This window comes from Gouania willdenowi, unplaced genomic scaffold (assembly GCF_900634775.1).
Source record: "Gouania willdenowi unplaced genomic scaffold, fGouWil2.1 scaffold_3_arrow_ctg1, whole genome shotgun sequence".
NCBI classification, from domain to species: domain Eukaryota; kingdom Metazoa; phylum Chordata; class Actinopteri; order Blenniiformes; family Gobiesocidae; genus Gouania; species Gouania willdenowi.
In genome coordinates, this window is record NW_021145162.1 from 1,418,320 (window position 1) to 1,436,693 (window position 18,374).

Below are 18,374 nucleotides of genomic sequence, written 5' to 3' on the forward strand. Positions count from 1 at the left end.
ATGGAGTCACTGATACTCAATGACCAAAGGTCTCAGCATCTGATTAAAGATCTAAACCAGTGGAACCAGTACCAGGATTTATAACGATACAGAATCCCCTCCAGCAGAGGCTACAACAGGAAGAGGAAGTTCTACTCACTCACACGTGCTGTCCCTCAGACACAGACGGAAGAATCCTCTGAGACAAACATCAATTGATGACATCATTCTGTCAGTGGAATCCAACTAAACAACCTCCACTCAGTAACAGACACTCCCCTGATAACACTAAACTGTCAGTTAGAAAATAGTGGTTGCCATGGCAATTCCAGTTTTGGACCCATCTGTGTGGGCGGAGCCAAATAAATACTGAAATAAATCAATCATAATCTGTGTTGACTAATAAAAAGTGTTGATAAAAGATAAATCTCACAGCTTTGATTGTTGTAAATATCTGTATTAATGATATTGGTTTTTTAATACTGTAATGTGTGTGTATTTAATCCTTATTTAATTAAGTCTTTTACTTAATTATGAACCTTTTTTCTTTCTTTGTCTAACGTTTATTCTTTTTATTTCTAATATTTCTTGAGCGGCTGTAACCTCCTAAGATTAATAAAGGACTTCAGATTAAACAACAGCACCACCTACAGACTGATATTAGTAACAGACGGTGTCTGTAGAATAACGAGTGTTGAAGTATTTTTGATGATCTCAGCAATAGTTCAACATTTATTGAGGTGTTTTTGTTTTGTTTTTTTAGAAAAAAAATAAAGAAAAGGGCCTGTAACATCAGGCGCATGCGCATTAGCTCCGGTACGGAGCAGCCAGTAACACACACACAGTCCCGGTGCAGCGGTCAGCTCCGCTCCGGTCCCGGGAGGCCTGCACAGTTCGGTTCGGTCCGGACCGAGAGCTGCAGCCGCCTTACGGCCTCTTTGATCAGGTTCCCGGACAAAACCAAGTCCTGGAGCAGCCGCTCCTCCTCAGAGCTCCTCCACGAGCGGCCCCGCTCCGACCGCTCCGTGTCGGTCCGGACAGTGTACGGTCCGGTTCGGAGCTTCTGTCCGAGGCCGCGGAGCCGCGTACAACAGCTGGGGGTTCGTCTGCGCTCCGGAGCCGCTGGTCCTCCGGGGGTCGGTTTAGACCCCCCTGTCCCGGTGAACCCGTGAACACACACAGTCTGGGGGCCGCCGGTACCAGTCAGCTGAAGCGCGTCCTCGATCCTCGCCACTAGCGCGTCCACGTCTCCCGGTGCCACCGTGACCGCGCTCTCCAACAGCAGGTAGTTCTCCTTCCGACACGGCATGGCTCGGTCCGGATCGGCTCGTGATTCCGTTCCTGGGCCTGTCTGACCGTGCACCTCCGACTGGCTTGTAAACAAAGGATGACGTCACACGGGCGATACCACGTCTATTGGAGGAGAGGGAGGGGCTAGGACCGGACTGAACCCGGTACCGGGTCAGCGGAGAAACACAACCGAGACTCCACACAGCCTGAACCGTGTCAGCTCAGACACGGACCCACCGGGTTCCGGTCCTGGACTTAAGAAAGTGAGCGCGAAGAGCTTAGGCCCCGCCCCTTCACCCCTTCACATGGTTCAGTCCAAACCAACGGACGTTGCATAACAAGTACAACGTGTTTCACAGGACAGAACTATTCACGGTCCAGACCCGGGCAAGGGTCATGGGGTCCAGACTCAGACCAGAGAGGTGGAACGTTAATGAGTGAACGGAACCAGGGGCACTCTGAGATCATAATAATAATACCTGGAGTTCAGAACACAATATGAAAACATTCATTCAATCCCAAAAGTCATGTTCCTGATTCATTCATTCATTCATTAGCACACATTCATAACACGTGTGTAGTTAAAGCTAGCAGAGGCTCCATTAGCATTGAAGCTAAAGAGACTATTGAAGAATGATCAGCTTCATTCACCTTTTCTATCCAACATTGTGTGTATTTTAACACACACACAGCTCAGAGTGCAGCAGTGTGTGTGTTTCTGTACATTTATGGTTCTGAGAATCAGCAGCACAACTTCACACACATGTGGTCCCCACGTGGCGCTACTACTGACTCCTTATATGGTGCCAGGGCTGTGTGTGTACACAGTTCACTGAGTTTGTTTCTCTCTCACACACACGTGGACCAAGCACATGGAGAAGAAACCAGAGACAGACCAACCCCCACAGACTGTGTGTGTGTGTGTGTGTGTGTGTGTGTAAACAAACAGTCAGCTGACACAGTGTGAGCTCTCTGATTGGCTGCTGGTATTTATTATAAAACTTATCCTGCTGAACTTAACACTCTGATTTCCTACACACACAGGAGTCAGTGAACACAACTGAACAGAAAATCTGGGTCACGTGACCACTCTGCACCAATCTTTACCAGCTCCTTCAAAATAAAAGCTCAGTCCCACTGGGTGTGGTGTCCTGCCATGGCCATGTAGTCGTCCAGCTCTCTGTCTAACTGACTCTTACTCATAGACATGTAGTCGTCCAACTGTTGGTCCAGTCGTCTCTTACTCAGGGACATGTAGTCGTCCAGCTCCGCGTCCAACAAACTCCTCAGGCTCCGCCCCCTCACACACTGGGCCCCGCCCCACTGCTTCAGCTGCTGCCGCCTTTGTCCTAAGGAAGACACATTTAGCATCTGCAGCACAAAGAGGAAATACACTAGTAACAAAGAACATTAACAGATCTATTCTTTATACGTCTGTATTAAGCATGTGGAGATTAATCAATATAAATTGGTATCTAAATACAAACATGCGTGATGCAAGTGTATTGATTCATTCAGTGTGCATCGGTACAATTGACGGGTGAAATCAAGATGTATCGGTGACTGTGTGCCTGCATCGGTAAAATCTATGGTAGCATTTATCATCCATCCATTATCCATCCATCCATTTTCTGACCCGCTTGTTCCAGTTTTCAGGGTCGCGGGGTGGTTTTTTCATCTTGTATTTCATTCATTCCAGTTTCTGAGGCACATTGAATGCACCGTCACTGCTTCACGTTTTGTTTTGAACACAGACTAAAACCAGGAAGCACATTTCATTTCTACAGCAACAAAGTTATTAAAACACGGAGGTCAGTTAGAGCAGTAGCTATAGATGAGATTCATAACATACATAAAAACTTTAAATCAGGCGTAGAAAAATGCTGAACTTGACCTTGACTTTACAAACTTGGTGGTTTGTAAAGAATGTCGTGCTGCTAAACCTGACACAAACTGAGGGGCTCACTTGTATCGAAACATAAAAAACCTACAACATCAGCTCTCATAACACTTGTGGAATTTGGCTTTTTAAATAAAAAGAGGATGGATAAAAGAACACAATGAATAATTAATGCCAGGGACTGTAAGTGCTGAGACAAATGTGCAGCTACTCATCATCACCGCTGTCCTCACTTTTAAATGAGTGTGTTAGAAAAGGAGCTGATCAACACGCTTCCATTCACTGTGCTCTGCTGTGCACTTAAACAGCGGTCTCTGTTTCTAGACGGGTCGGGGTGGGTGGGTGGGTGGTTGGTCGACAACAACACCGAGCCCTGGCACCAACTGTCGTGATCCAGTCCCCGGGTCAGGGCACTGAGGACAGCCCGTGCCGGGGGTTGAGGGGGCTCTGTCCCTGCCAGAGGGGGAGATGGCTCAGCGAGTTAACCATGTTTTATCTGGTTAAATAAAGAATATAATAATCATGTCCACGGCCCCAGTAAGCGGCGAGTTGGGAGCGGGGCGGTGCCTTCCAGGTCACAGTATATTAGCCTTCGCTTACAGCAGAGTTCGGACTGTCCGCACTCCTCGGAGATTAAACACGTGGACAACGATTACGGTTACGTAAGCAGAGGATGCACACAGGCAGCATCGGGGCAGCTAAAGGGGCTGCAGGGGTTCTCAGGTAAAGACAGGAACGTCCGAGCCAATCGCCTATATTAAATACATGGTGTGGCTGATGAATGTGTTTCTGGGTTTTTCAAATTAAAGAGTTAAAACAACCAGTGCATGCGTGGGAGTGCCTTTTGTGTTAATGTGTGCAACAATTATTACAACAGTACCAATTATAAAAGGAAAAAACAACAAAACATCCCCACTACGTTGCTGAAAACTGAACATAGGGGGCGCCATCGCTTTGTAGGGGAGCAAAATTACAACGTCAGAGGCCCCTATGCTCAACAGTGTTGGAGAGAACCCTGAGGCTTGTTTTTTGTTGTGCTTTTTAAGACAAAACTAAGTTGCATAAAATTATGCATATATAATAATAATACTCGTAGAGAATATAAGCAAAATGAGTACTTTCTTTGTTAAATTTGCTACTTATAAGGAATATAATAAATCCTCCGCTTCTAGTATTTTACTGAATTGCAGCTTCAAATTTTTTATTTACATTTTTGGTATAATTACTTTGCATCATGTTGAATTACATCGTATCGCACTAAATCGCATCGTGTAGAATTGAATAGCCATCAAATCAATATCAAATCGTATCGAATCAGGAAGGGGTGAATTGCATCGCGTCGTATCGCCAGGGGATTCAATGTATCGCTAATGTATTGTGTTGCTGATAGTGTATCAAGGTGCATAACGAATCGTTGTCAGTGATGGAGATTCACATGACTTGTCTGTAATAAAGGACATGAGCAGATCTATTCTTTATAAGTCTATGAAAAGGACATGAATAGATCTATTCTTTATACATCTGTAATATGGACATGAACATGTCTATTATCTATATGTCTATAACAGGAACAGATCTATTCTTATGTCTGTAAAAAGGAGCTTCTAAACCTGGAATAAGTGCAGCACCTCACAAAGGTGAAATATTATACTGCACTAATAGCCCAAGGGAACCTGTAGTGACAATGTTACCAATACACAAATAATGTGCAACTTTTTATACAAAACTTTAAAAGGACTTTTTAGAGCGATTTTATACCTTATGGAGAGCCGCCATTTTGGACAGGATATGATACAAGTTAGTGATTCCTGCTAGCTGTTATACGTAATACATATGTATCGAGAGACTAATTTCCTGGAGCATTTGGGAATGTTCGAAACATACTATGAACAAAACTACGTAACTGTAAGTATCAAAAAAAATTATTGCAAGGTATATCAAACTTATCAACAAGTTGTTGAAAAGAAGCAAATGCGCATATAAAGAAAACTTGGTTTCTACACCATGTCTAAGTATTCCTCTAATTCCTGGGTTTGATCTAAGTGCTCTTGCAAGAGGTTCAATCACCAAAGCAAATAACAAAGGACTTAATGGACAGCCTTGCCATGGAGAGCAAGTCGATTGTGTGGTGTTAGTGCTTATGGAAGCACGTGGGTCCGAATAAAGCAGCTGAATCCAAGAGAGAACATTTTTGCCAAAACCAAATTTTCTAATTGTATAAAATAAACATTACCACTCCACCCAATCAAAAGCCTTCTTGGCATCTAAAGAGATTAAGGCTTCCTCTGTGTTTTCAGAGGGAGAGCTGTATATAACATTAAAGAGCCGTCTTACATTGGAAAAAAATAGTCTAATTTGGACAAAGCCAGTTTGATCTGGACTCACAACAGAAGGAAGAACAGAGTCTAAGCGTAAAGCTATAGCCTTTGAAAGCAATTTAAAAATCAACGCTCAAACTTAAAGGGCGGTAAAAAAAAACAAAGTTGTGAGTCTTTACCTTAATCAAAGCCTGATTTAGAGTCTGAAGTAAGTGGCCACATAATAAGGTCATTGTAAACATCTAACAGCAATGAAGAAAGGTTATCCCAAAATGTTTTATAAAACTCACAAGGGTCCCCGTCAGGACCAGGGCATTTGCCCCCTGAAAGGACTGAACAGCGTTGGTATGCTCAACTATTGTGAGAGGCCTCTCAAGATCACCAGCGACCACCTGGTCAATAGAAGGGACCTCTAGATCTGCAAAAAATTCATAAAAATCAGACAGACGAAGAGCTCGCTGAAGAATTTAATTAAGAATATAAGTTTTTAAAAGCTAAATTTATCTCAACCGGATCAGACATAACCCCAGGTTCCAGTCGAATTTGAGAAATTTGGCGTGATGCAGACAATTGTCAAGTTTAATGCCCCAGCAATTTACCAGCTTTGCTGTCCCAGATTGTAGCAGTAACTAAGTCATATGTTGCGTCAATAATATATCAAACTCAGATTGTAATAAAAGATGTTCCTAATTAGGAATGTGCGATATTTTATCGTTTATGATTTATCGTCAAAAACATTCTCACCGGTAAGAATATGTCATCCCACGATATAAACAATAAATTCTCATGTCGGAAATTAGCAAGGGCCACGGACCATTTGTCCCTCAATTTAGCCAAGAATGTCCCTAAAGATCTTGTTCCACAGAACAAAACTGTCCCTGTTTGTTGTCAACTAATTCTTCTCTGCAGCAGAACGCTGTTTACGGGAGCTCCGCAACGAAGTCTGCGCGGCCGCAGTGTGAACTGCGCCTTCCGCCCCCAGCTCTCACACCCACAGACGGCAGTGATCGTCTCAGCTACCTGAAGCTACTATGCTGTGATACATCATGAACCACTATTTGGTTAAAACCAGATAAACATCAACAAAGTGAACCAATCCTAGTTCCTCCATCAGATCCACCCAAAGTTCTACAAACACAGGGACAGAGATGAACCTGTAGCAACGATTATGAACTGGAAACTCAACTAAAGCTAACTATGCTAAGCTAACCCACCGACACACAGACTGGGCTAACCACAGAGAACCATAGATTTGTTTATGATTAGATTTAACATTTGTATTAAAGAATAAAATCTAAACATCTCACACATTGTGTGAAATAAATATTAGCATAAATAATAATGTCACTGTTCACTATTTTTTAATGATATTTCACGTGTTCACAGACAAAGCTGGTCCCATTAGACTAATGTAACTATTGAGATTATTACACATAAATATACTGAATGATTAAATCATCAGCTTGATCTGGTTTAATTATAGGAAATCAGATTTATTTATTAACCATAACTTTATGTAACTCATAAGATAAATGAAACAAGTAAAAACATTAATGAAGTTATTTGTGCTTTTCATGTGCTTTTTTTTTTTTTTAGAAAATAATTTCATTTTAAGTGAGGAAACATTCATTTCATACAATAACACTAATGGAGTGATCCACATACACTAAAATATTCCATAATATATCAGCTCGTGAACTCTTTGAGTCAGCAGTTATTGTAGCCTTTTTTAATGTGTTGATGTATTCAAATTTATTTGTGTTTGTAATTAATCTGTTTACACTTTAGGTTGGGAATTATTTTATTTATTTATTTATAGTTTTTTATTTATCGTGATGTTTATCGTTATCGTGATAAAAACCAAAAATTATCGGGATAATTTTTTTAGTCCATATCGCCCATCCCTATTCCTATTATAAGTTTGGAGATGGAGAGGTTGCATACACATTATCTACAGAGGGGCAAAAAAGTATTTAGTCAGCAGCCAATTGTGCAAGTATTCCCACTTATAAAGATGAGAGGCCTGTAATTTTCATCATATGTAAACCTCAACTATGACACAAAATAAAATAAAAAATCCAGAAAATCAAATTGTAGGATTTTTAATGAATTCATTTGCAAATTATGGTGGAAAATAAGTATTTGGTCAATAACAAAAGTTAATCTCAATTCTTTGTAATGTACCCTTTGTTGGCAATGACAGAGGTCAAACGTTTTCTTTAAGTCTTCACAAGGTTTTCACACTGTTGCTGGTATTTTGGTCCATTCCTCCATGCAGATCTCCTCTAGAGCAGTGATGTTTTGGGGCTGTTGCTGGGCAACACGGACTTTCATCTCCATCCAAAGATTTTCTATGGGGTTGAGATCTGGAGACTGGCTAGGCCACTCCAGAACCTTGAAATGCTTCTTACGAAGCCACTCCTTCGTTGCCAGGGCGACGTGTTTGGGATCATTGTCGTGCTGAAAGACCCAGCCACGTTTCATCTACAATGCCCTTGCTGATGAAAGGAGGTTTTCACTCAAAATCTCACGATACATGGCTCCATTCATTCTTTCCTTTACACGGATCAGTCGTTATGGTCCCTTTGCAGACAAACAGTCTCAAAGCATGATGTTACCACCCCCATGCTTCAGAGTAGGCATGGTGTCCTTTGGATGCAACTCAGCATTCTTTCTCCTCCAAACATGACGAGTTGAGTGTGTAGCAAAAAGTTCTATTTCAGTTTCATCTGACCATATGACATCTCCAGACCGTAAAGTGCGGTGTGCGCAGTCCAGATCAGGTTTAGCAGTAGCTAAACATAGCAGGTTCTGTTGAAGATCGGTCACAAATTCTGTCAAACGGGTGCCCTCTGAACCCTCTTGGACCCCTAGTATTCAAATCTTGTTTAATATGGAAAGTCCTTCCAATTCATCACTCTATTTGGAAAGAGTCTCAACTTGTCCTCAAAGCTGGCTAACACAGGTCTGTAAGCTAGTTAGCCTCTCGTTGTGGTCGTTAGCTACGTCTTCAAGAGCCGTAATGGTGGACGCAAAGGAGGTGATTTTGCTCTCCAGAGGTGCCAAAGCCCTCGCGACCTCCCTTGCAACAACCTCTGCAACTGTAGTTTCAAAACTCCCGATGATGTCTCTGCGCATCTCCTCCATCATCCCTTTCATGTTAGCTAGCAATGTGCAACTAGCCTCCGGCATTGCTAGCACCTCCGGCTCGGGCTTCGAGTATTCATATCAGTCTCCGTGCTCCTGATTGTAAACGCCGACAGTGAAGTGATGGTCAGTAAGTGCACTACTAAGCAAATTTGTGTCCCAAAAACACAGAAAGCTGGTGCAGAAATTTTAAGAAAATGTCCCATTCCAGCGGAGCCGCTGCAAACACGTCCTAATCAGTCCAACTCCTGCTCTGTGGCTTGGAACAGCACTAATATGAATTTGTTCTGGTCCTTTAGAGCCTTTGAAGAAAATGGAGAGTAAAACATAACATGTTGGTGGTCCATGGATCAGAAGAGTCATCTGTAGCAGTGGTTTAAAGCAAGGTGGAAGGTTTATTCTCTGTCTGTGTCAACTTTGCCTTCTTGGGACTGGGGGGTATCGGGACAGAACCATGACAAGTCCTCCACTCCACTGATAAGTTCTCTCTTTGCCTTGCACAGCTGTTCTTACAAACTGCAAATTTTCTGCATTTCATCTGTCTTATCGTTTTCATACATGCATGAATGACCCCGAATATTCGGCCACCAAACACCGCTCTCCATCACTGCATAAAAGTTGGAAGCGTCCAATTCCACATCCGAGCCCGTTGTTAGCGCTGTGAGCCATAAATCTGTAAACATCCCCATCGTTTCCTCCTCAGTTGACAAGCAATGTCGGGTCTCGTTGCATTGGCTGTTGTAGCATTAGCACGGAGTGCTAACAGCTGATATATGTAAACAATGTCCGTGGCTCCAAGCAGTGACTCCCAACACGATCGGCAGCAGAAAAAGTTGTGCAGTTTGGGCGTACAGTAGTGCAGTCTGTATTTACATATATGGTAATAAAGTATAATATATATTCTATATTAAAGGAAGTCTGCAACTTTTATAAAAGTGACTTTTTTTCTGTCACTATGTAAGGACAGTTATACATCAAACTAGCAGTTTGTGTGAAAAAAAACAGGCTCATTGAGCCCCGCCCCCTGCTGCTCCTGCAGCCCTTGGCAGATTGCCAGAATGCATCGTGACCAAGCAAAAAGAACCAATCAGAGCCAGGATTGTGTTTGATGGACTGTCTGATAGCTCATGCGCACAAGCCCCGCCCCTTTCCTGGAGCACAGTCTTTTTTTACAGTGTATGGTGTGGAGGAGTAGAAGATGGAATTGGTGACTTTTCTGCTTAAAAGGTAATTACTGCTGCTTGATTTACATTGTGTTTGATTTGTAATTGTTACACTAGAACTCTGTGGTGCATGTGTTCATGTGTGCGTAGCAGCCTCCGTATGGGCTGCTGTAAGTGACACTGAGTTGTTGCTGTTGCTGAGGTGTGTGCACAGAGAAAGAGAAGCGCTGCAGTAATATGCTCTTAACAGAGCATGTTATATTACTGTGATGTTGCTGTCGGACTAATGTTAGCTTGTTAGCTCCTCTGAGGGAGGGACTTTGGTAAATTTGGAGGCAGGGCAGGAGAGCAGCGGGGAGGGGGGGGGGGGTCTGAGAGTTGTGGACTGCACCTTTAAACCGCAGTGTTTGTTATAGTTGGAGAGGGAGGAGCTCACATTCTAGGAGGCGTGGATTATGTCTGGGACGTCACCTGCCAACGGGGCAAAATCCAACTCGCCCATATGGAGCTAACCTTGTTTTTACAAATTGTGGAATAACAAGGCAAGGAGGAAAGTTTTTATACTTTGGGCTAAAGGATGTATAACACTGTAACAAAACTATTAAAGTGATTTTTTTCATCATACCTCCCCTTTAATGCACTTTAGGTTTTTTTTGGAATGCATGTTTTGTTTTAGTTGAAGGGCTAATATTCACTTCATTCACTGACTAATGCGCTTTGAGTGGGCGTGTCCGGAAGCACAGTGGGCGTGTCCGGAAGCTGGACCGGAGAACATATACGTCTGTGACAAAAGACAGGAACCGATCTATTCTTTACACGTCTGTGACAGAAGACAGGAAGCAGGCAGTGTCAGTAAGTAGTGACATCTGATTGGTCGTGTTTCCTGGTCTGAATCATCTCCTCATAAATTAACTAATGCTTCTGTAAACCCTGAGATGTGTTCAAGTACCCCTTAGGGTACATGGACCCTGGTTCTCCTGTCAGCTCATACACTCACTCTTGTAGGCAGCCCTGCAGCGAGCCCTCCACCTGTACTTCTTCCTGAAGCTCCAGAAACCCCGGGGAGCCAGGCAGGGCCTCCAACCGAGCCTCAACCAAACGCTGGGACGGCGCTGCACCTGCACACACACAAAGAGGTGGTTTAACCGGTTCAGAACGGTTTAACTGGTTCAGAACGGTTTAACTGGTTCAGAACGGTTTAACTAGTTCAGAACAGTTTAACTGGTTCAGAACAGTTTAACTGGTTCAGAACAGTTTAACTGGTTCAGAACAGTTTAACTGGTTTAGAGCAGTTTAGCTGGTTAAGGACAGTTTAATTGGTTCAGAATGGTTTACCTAGTTCAGAACAGTTTAACTAATTCAGAACGGTTTAACGAGTTTAGAGCGGTTTAACTGGTTAAGGACAGTTTAACTGTAGTGTTATATATCTATGTTTGTGATGTAGTGTCATAGATCTACTGTATGTAGGTGATGTAGTGTTATAGATCTATGTAGGTGATGTAGTGTTCACATTAAAACTGAATAAAAAAGAAAGTATGAACGTGAAGCGTAACATGTTCTACAGTCAGTCTACAATTCTACACGTTTTATAAATGATGTCTTGGAAAATGCCCCACCCACTTTGGGTAGAGAAGGACACGCCCACTCTAAGCAGAGAATGGACCGCAACGCACTGCACGCATACAGCACTATACTCAAACCCTCACTAATTTCTACACAGAGTTGACGGGTCCTGTTAGATATTGGCTAAATGAAAGACTCCCACAATGAGGGAACAGTCGCTCGGTCTCACCTGGTTCCGCAGCTGGACTCTGGACTTCCTGGTTGTGGTGTTCCGGTTCTGCAGCACCTTAGCGAACCTAAGGGAGAGTGGATAAAACCATTACCTGCAGAGCACAACATTAGAGTGTGGCTGCAGATGTAGTTTTCCTCCACCCATCAGAGCTCAGAGAGTGTGTGTGTGTGTGAGCGCGTATGTGTGTGTGTATAATGTATGCGTGAATGAATGCACCTCTCATTCAGGGGCAGTTTGCAGGTGCTCCTAAGGAACAGCATTTCCTTGGTTTCACTCATCAGTCTGAAAGAACCAGAACAGATGATGACGCTTTCACTTCCTGAGCTGATAAATGATGTCATCAGTTGGAGACGCTGACCGTGACGTACTTTTAGAAACAAAGGTTTGAAGAATAAAGTAAAAATAAAAATTTCCATTCATAAAAGTGAGACTATTTTATATTTATTCCTAATGTCTGCATATGACGTCAATGGTTAACACCAAAACTGTACTTCAGGGGTTCTCAACCTTGAGGTCACCAAACACTGGGAGGGGGTCACCAGACAAACAATTTGAGCAAATTTTTGCTTATTTTTACCCTTTTTCTGCAACTCCACCAAACTCACTTATTTTCATCACTTCTTGCCATATTTTTGCTCCTTTTAACGTATTTTTGCTAAATTTCTCCCATTTCTGACACTTCTTCACATTTTAATGTCTTTTCTGCACATTTTTTCCACTTTAGACATTTTTTTGGCACTTATAAACCTTTTCCACCGAATGTCGCACATGTTGACCCATTATTGTCACTTTTACCTCTTTTCACCATATTTGATGATTACCTTTGCCAATTTAACATAGGCCAGGGCAATAAAACAATAATAATATGTATCACAATAGAGATGTAATCAATATCAGTAGAAAATATGTGATAGAATGTTCAATAATTTCACTAAACTCCGTTAACCCTAATGCAACGGATCATCATTGATCTGTGATCCATACGGATCTCTCTCTACGGTTCGGCACGCAAGTGGTTCGGAGATTGAACTTTTTATAATGATTTGTGCATCATTAGTAATGCCTCGATGAAGCCTGTTCCGTTTGCAATGTCCGTGTGTGTGTAACTGTGTGTCTGAGATCAAGTGTACCCACACGTGTGATTCACGTGAGAGAAGAGAGAAAGGAACAGCTCTGTGTGCGCGTAATAAATACGTGTAAATGTCATCATGTTTATGCCTCCGTTCATCCATGTATTTTAATGCTCTTATTAAATAAATATTGGCTCTGTCCGGATGGTCATCCTTGACTATTGTAAGAATTAAAAATTATAAACTCAGATCTGCTTTCTTTTTCTTCTTCGACTAATCTATCAATATTTTTTTTTTGATTAGTTGAATAATCACAATCATAGTTTTTGGATTGAAGCACATATTTTTGAATGTCTATTTTAACCCACCTGTGAAAGTGACCCTATTGTTCTCTGATGTTTTATACAAAGGAAATAAAACAATGACAGAACAAAATGATGCATTTATAATAGTTGTATTTTCAGTGTGAGAAATTGTGATCACAATAAAAAATAAAAACATTAAATCATACAAAGTGTGTGCGGTCTTGAACAACTACCCATAATGGAAACACTTTGTAAAAAAAACAACAAAATAGATGTTGTTAACCTGCCTTACAGGTTCTGTTCAACGTTAATGGAAAGAACTTTAAAACAACTAAAGAGTTGCTTTTGCTTAAAGCATAAAAAGAACCATCTTATTCAAAGGTTGGCATTATTTAAGTGAAAACAGTCAAACTAAACTTAACTAGACACCTTGACTAAAGGTGTTTTTTTTATTTAAGTGCAGAAACATAAGCATGTCAACATGCTTGGGCGTGAGGCTGACTCTCTTCTTTGAAGCGATGTTTCCAGCAGCAGAAAAAAGACGCTCAGATGTTGTAGACAAGTGGTCACCAACCCGTCGATGGGTCAATCTTTGAAGCATTCCCTGTCGATCGCTTTTCCCGTGTATGAAAGTGTGTGATTGCTGGGACACTTCATCCACACAGTTGCTCCGGTCAGAGAGCACACAGTCACAGCATGACAACAGTGATGACCATTAGTTCACTGATGTAACGGATAAACGATGTGGTGAGATGGAATTTTCCTCATGAGCGCCCAACATTTGCAGGGTGTGACCCTGGATTTCCAATGGATGCGTATCTGCACCAAAACTGCTCCGCTGCGGTCCAGCAATCGCCAGCGCCTCAGGTTTTGCTGAGCATCTGTTGCAGCAAGGACTCAGGAGAACCCGCTAACTCACGTGTAACTGCGCGATACATGTGTGTGATTCAACCATGGATAAAAGCAATATTTATATGTCAAATACAATTTTAAGTTGCTCTGATCAGGCCAACCATGGTATCAACAGAAAGGTGTGAGAGTCCAAAATGGGCTCATTGGAGGTCCCGGAAGGTCAGTGTTTTCCCCCTTGAACATGTATTTTATTTTGACAATAATCCGGATATTTTATTCTGTGTCTATGTACTACTTCCTGTCCCACACGGGCTTATATTTACTAACTTGCTGCAGCACAGCTCCAGTGCTCAGCAAAAATATAAGTGCTGCGTATTTGCTTCAGAAGGCAGCAGCATGACTCAGCAGTTACGGTGCTGTGCTGGAGCAGATTACCATGCGGTGGAAATTGACACATTGACTTGAATGGAAACCTATGAGCTACGTTGCTGTTTCGCAGCAGTTACGCATCCAGTGGAAATCCAGGGTGACAATATATTATCGCCTGTACATTCCGCGGTCAGGACCCCTTAGCTGCCAAACACAACAATGTACAAAACAATAGCTGCCCATTTAGATGCCTGAACAAAACCACTGGAACACAAATGAAACATAGGAAATGTATAATAATCACAAAAACCAAATAACAAAATACATTATGGCTGATTAATATTAATAAAGTTAGCCTGAATGAAAAGCGTGAAAGTGGAATTAAAATCCGTTTTTTTCTTTTTTTTTTACACTTCATTGGGTAGATCTTGCCGTCACCAAGGTGGAGATCAGGGATGTTGGGCTTGAAAAGGTTGGAGACCACTGGTGTAGAGGTATCTGGAAAGCATAGGTATGACTTCGCCAATGATGCAAGGGTTGTATATTTATCCTCATTCAACTTTCACCAAGCAAAGAGACTCAGCCTTTGAAAGAGGGAGCTCTCCGAAGTACAGCAGGACCTGCCACATGAAACATAAGAATAAGACATCCGTACTGTTACAGAATTATGTGTTAAATAACAAGCCATATTAATATATATTTTTAAATCTTACCTCATTTATGATGATTGGTTGTTAGCATCCTCTTCATGTGACTATGTCGCTGTCTGTGGATGAGTCACAGCCAAGCAGTGATTCAACACCAGAAAAAGTTTGCTTTTCAGGCTTCAATCAGTCTCACACATTCTCTGTCTTCCCTGCCTCATGAACTTTGAGGCCAGAGTTTGGATGTTTTTTTGAACATTGAACCTCAAACCTCTCCTCTGAAGTCAGAAATGTCAGTTTTCTGAAGCATGGGTCTAATGCAGCGGCGATGATCTGTTTGCATGTGCTGTCACATGTGACTGTGACATTGTCAGACCATTGTCAGACCAGCATGTAGTGATCTCCTCCAAAGCAACTTCCTGAAAAATCTGCACAGGAGCTGCATCACATGTGGATGAGTGGACTTGAAAAGCCCTCTGACCAAAGGAGGCAGAGCAGACACTGTCACATACAGTAGCCTTCACCACTCAAGTACACTGTGGCATATTCAAAGGATTGAAGGACTTAAGCCACTTCCTCTAGCAGGGTCTACTGATCTGCTTTCTGGTCAAGGTAACGTTTCCCACTCTGTGTTATTGTTGCAGTCAGTGGCCATCTTTGTTTCAGCAGACAAGTCACCGTGTTGGAGGTGCTGTTCCACCTCGTTGAGACATTCTGGATTAGTTTATGTTCTGGGGTTCCCATCCGTTTCAGTTTGACGTTAAGTTTGCATGAAGCCAGTTCACTGTTTGTGAGGTGCTCCACAAGATGTCTTGCTGCAGCCAGTGTTTTGGTGATCAGAGGGTGTTTTAGAGCCTGATTGATAACCAATTGCAAAGTGTGGCCTGCACAGTGAATTGACATCCACCCATGCTTTTCTTGTAAAAAGTTTGCAGCCAAGACGATAATAGTGCCACTACCATGTATAACAGCCACAATTTAGCTGGTACTGCATGGTAAGGTGTAGTCTGGATGGTAGGTCTGGATCATCCTCAACCATGGATATTGGTCTCATATCAATAACTATCATATTCAGGATGCTCTGTTAGTACTTTAGCCATTTGCGGGTTGCATTAACCTCTCCTCATGACAAACTCATCCAAACACCTTTGTTAGGAGAACTACTTAAAAAATATATGTATAATATATATAATATGTATATTAATTCACAATTTAAAATGGGATCGTCCCGATCCAATATTGATATCAGCCAGAAAACGAATATCAGATTTCATTGGACTGCATCTAAAATCTCCGATATAAGCACCCCAATAAGTTTTTGTTTTTGTCCCCGCCCTCAGTTGTTCCCACCATTTGCTGACAGTAAAAAATAACTGAAGTGAACTTGAATTGCTGACTATTGTTCCCTGTTTGAGTAACATCACTTGATCAAACCTTTTCTAACATTCCACACTATAAAATAAGTAATAAAAGTATGTATGATTCGTGCTGATATCGTATCGATATTGGTTTCGGCCAATACTCAAGGCTGCAATATCGGTATCATATCGGAAGTGAAAAAGTTGTATCGGGAGATATAAAGATGATATGTCTATCACAATAAAATATCTATTACAAATTATCAGAATACCTACAAGTAAACATCTAATCATTTATCAATATTATTATTAGCAGATGAAAACATTTTACTGTTCATAATTAATGCTAGTATCAGCAGAAAACAGTACTTTAATTCAAAGCATTTTTAGTGAAGTAAATTATTCATAAACAAAACTGAACTAGCGTTTGCTAACTTAGCTAGCTTCTTCTGTAGTTTTCTGACAGATTAGCACTAAATAATTTATTTCAATATGATATTTCAATCATAGTTAGTTGGCTAACAACAACATCAGCATGTGATTAAAATAAAAAAATGAATTATGATTACCTTTCCGCTGGACATGAAGAAAGGGAAACACCAGCTGTGGGAAAGCCAGTTGTACCTCACATAGTTTACAGTGGGGCAAAAAAGTACTTAGTATTTAGACAGTAAGTATTTAGTCAAAACATCACTGCCTACAGCATTAAAAAAAAAATAATAATTCATTAAAAATCTGACAATGTGATTTTCTGGATTTTTTTTTCTCATTTTGTCTCTCATAGTTGAGGTTTACCTATCATGAAAATTACAGGCCTCTCTCATCTTTTTAAGTGGGAGAACTTGTACAATTGGTGGCTGACTAAATACTTTTTGCCCCACTGTACATCTAAGTTAATTTGCTGCTTTATCTTCGCTGAAATATTCCCACACTTTAGAAACTTTAGGTCGAAGCTTTCGGGCTTCTTCAACAGTTTGGTCTGCCATTCTTCCTTGCATGTATTTTCCAATTTAAAGCATTTAAACAGTCAGGTGGGAGTGGTACTGCCCCCCGCAGTTCATGTAAGGACCTGCACCAGGAAGGGGTTGCACACTGGTTTTCATCCTTTGTTATTGTTTACAAGATTAAATGACGCGGCAACGCTAGAAAAACTGCTTTCAACAAATTTTTGTTATTGATTATATTGACTAATCGTTGCAGCCTTATGTACATTAGTAGTTTCTAGGGCTGTAGTCAACCAAGGAAATGGTTGGTCGACCAAGACTTTGGCACATGCAGTGATTAGTCAACCAAAAAAAAAAAAAACGGAGAATGGAAAAAACAGAATAAATGAGCCGGTCCAGAGGAGGACGAGGAGAAAGAAAAAGAGACAAATATTTTGTTTTGGCGTTTGTGGTGCTAATTTGCTTTTAAACACAGACCATTTATGATATGATCCTTATACAAGCTTTGACCAGAACCCGATGAAGCAAAAGTGAAACCTACAGGTCCGACAGACATTAGGTATTTATATCAGAGCCTGACCTGAAACACATTAAAACCTATTTTTTCCTCATACAAATAACACATTTACGTTTGTTTTAGTGGTAAGCCTGCTTTTATTAATAAACAACTGGTAATGTCAACATCAGAGCTGCGCACGGGGAAACAAACGCACGTCAAACACAGGTGCACAGTGTGCTTTGCTGTGCCACCGCCAAGCAATCTTAGATTTAGGTAAATCAAACAGTTATAGTCTGGTATTTGCAGCAACTCTGGACCTACTACGTAGCTTCAGATTGCTACGCCGGCTGCACCCAACAGCCTATGAAGCAGTGGAGCCTCTTACCCACGGTGTCCGCCAGTGGTGTGATCAACAGCAGAAGCGGGGATGCCAAGCGGGGCTAGCAACCAAGCTAAGTCTAAATATTTTGTTTTCCTCGTCTTTGGCCTCCAAACAGGCTGGATGGGGTGGGTTCACCCTCAGCACCTGCATGTTTGTTCCTTAGCGGAATGAACGGAGTAAACTAGAACTTATTTCGTCCACTGTGTATGGTTTAAAGTGGACATGTTATTTTTCAACCATCTCCATTTGTTCTAAGATCTCCGAATACATAGTATTTGAGATTTATTTTCCCAAACCTGCCTGTTTTCCAAAGTTTTAGCCACTGAAAAGTTACATTTCTGATCAGTTCTAAAACCGGG

General features: G+C 41.6%; 1 protein-coding gene across 1 annotated transcript; it reads right to left on the reverse strand.

Moving 5' to 3' along the window:
• Window positions 1-679: 679 nt before the first annotated feature.
• On the reverse strand, window positions 680-1,537 carry gbp (glycogen synthase kinase binding protein). The gene has a single exon (XM_028442177.1). It carries the CDS (start codon window positions 1,286-1,288, stop codon window positions 839-841), a length of 450 nt encoding a protein of 149 aa, XP_028297978.1. The 5' UTR covers window positions 1,289-1,537; the 3' UTR covers window positions 680-838.
• Between the last annotated feature and the right edge of the window lie 16,837 nt (window positions 1,538-18,374).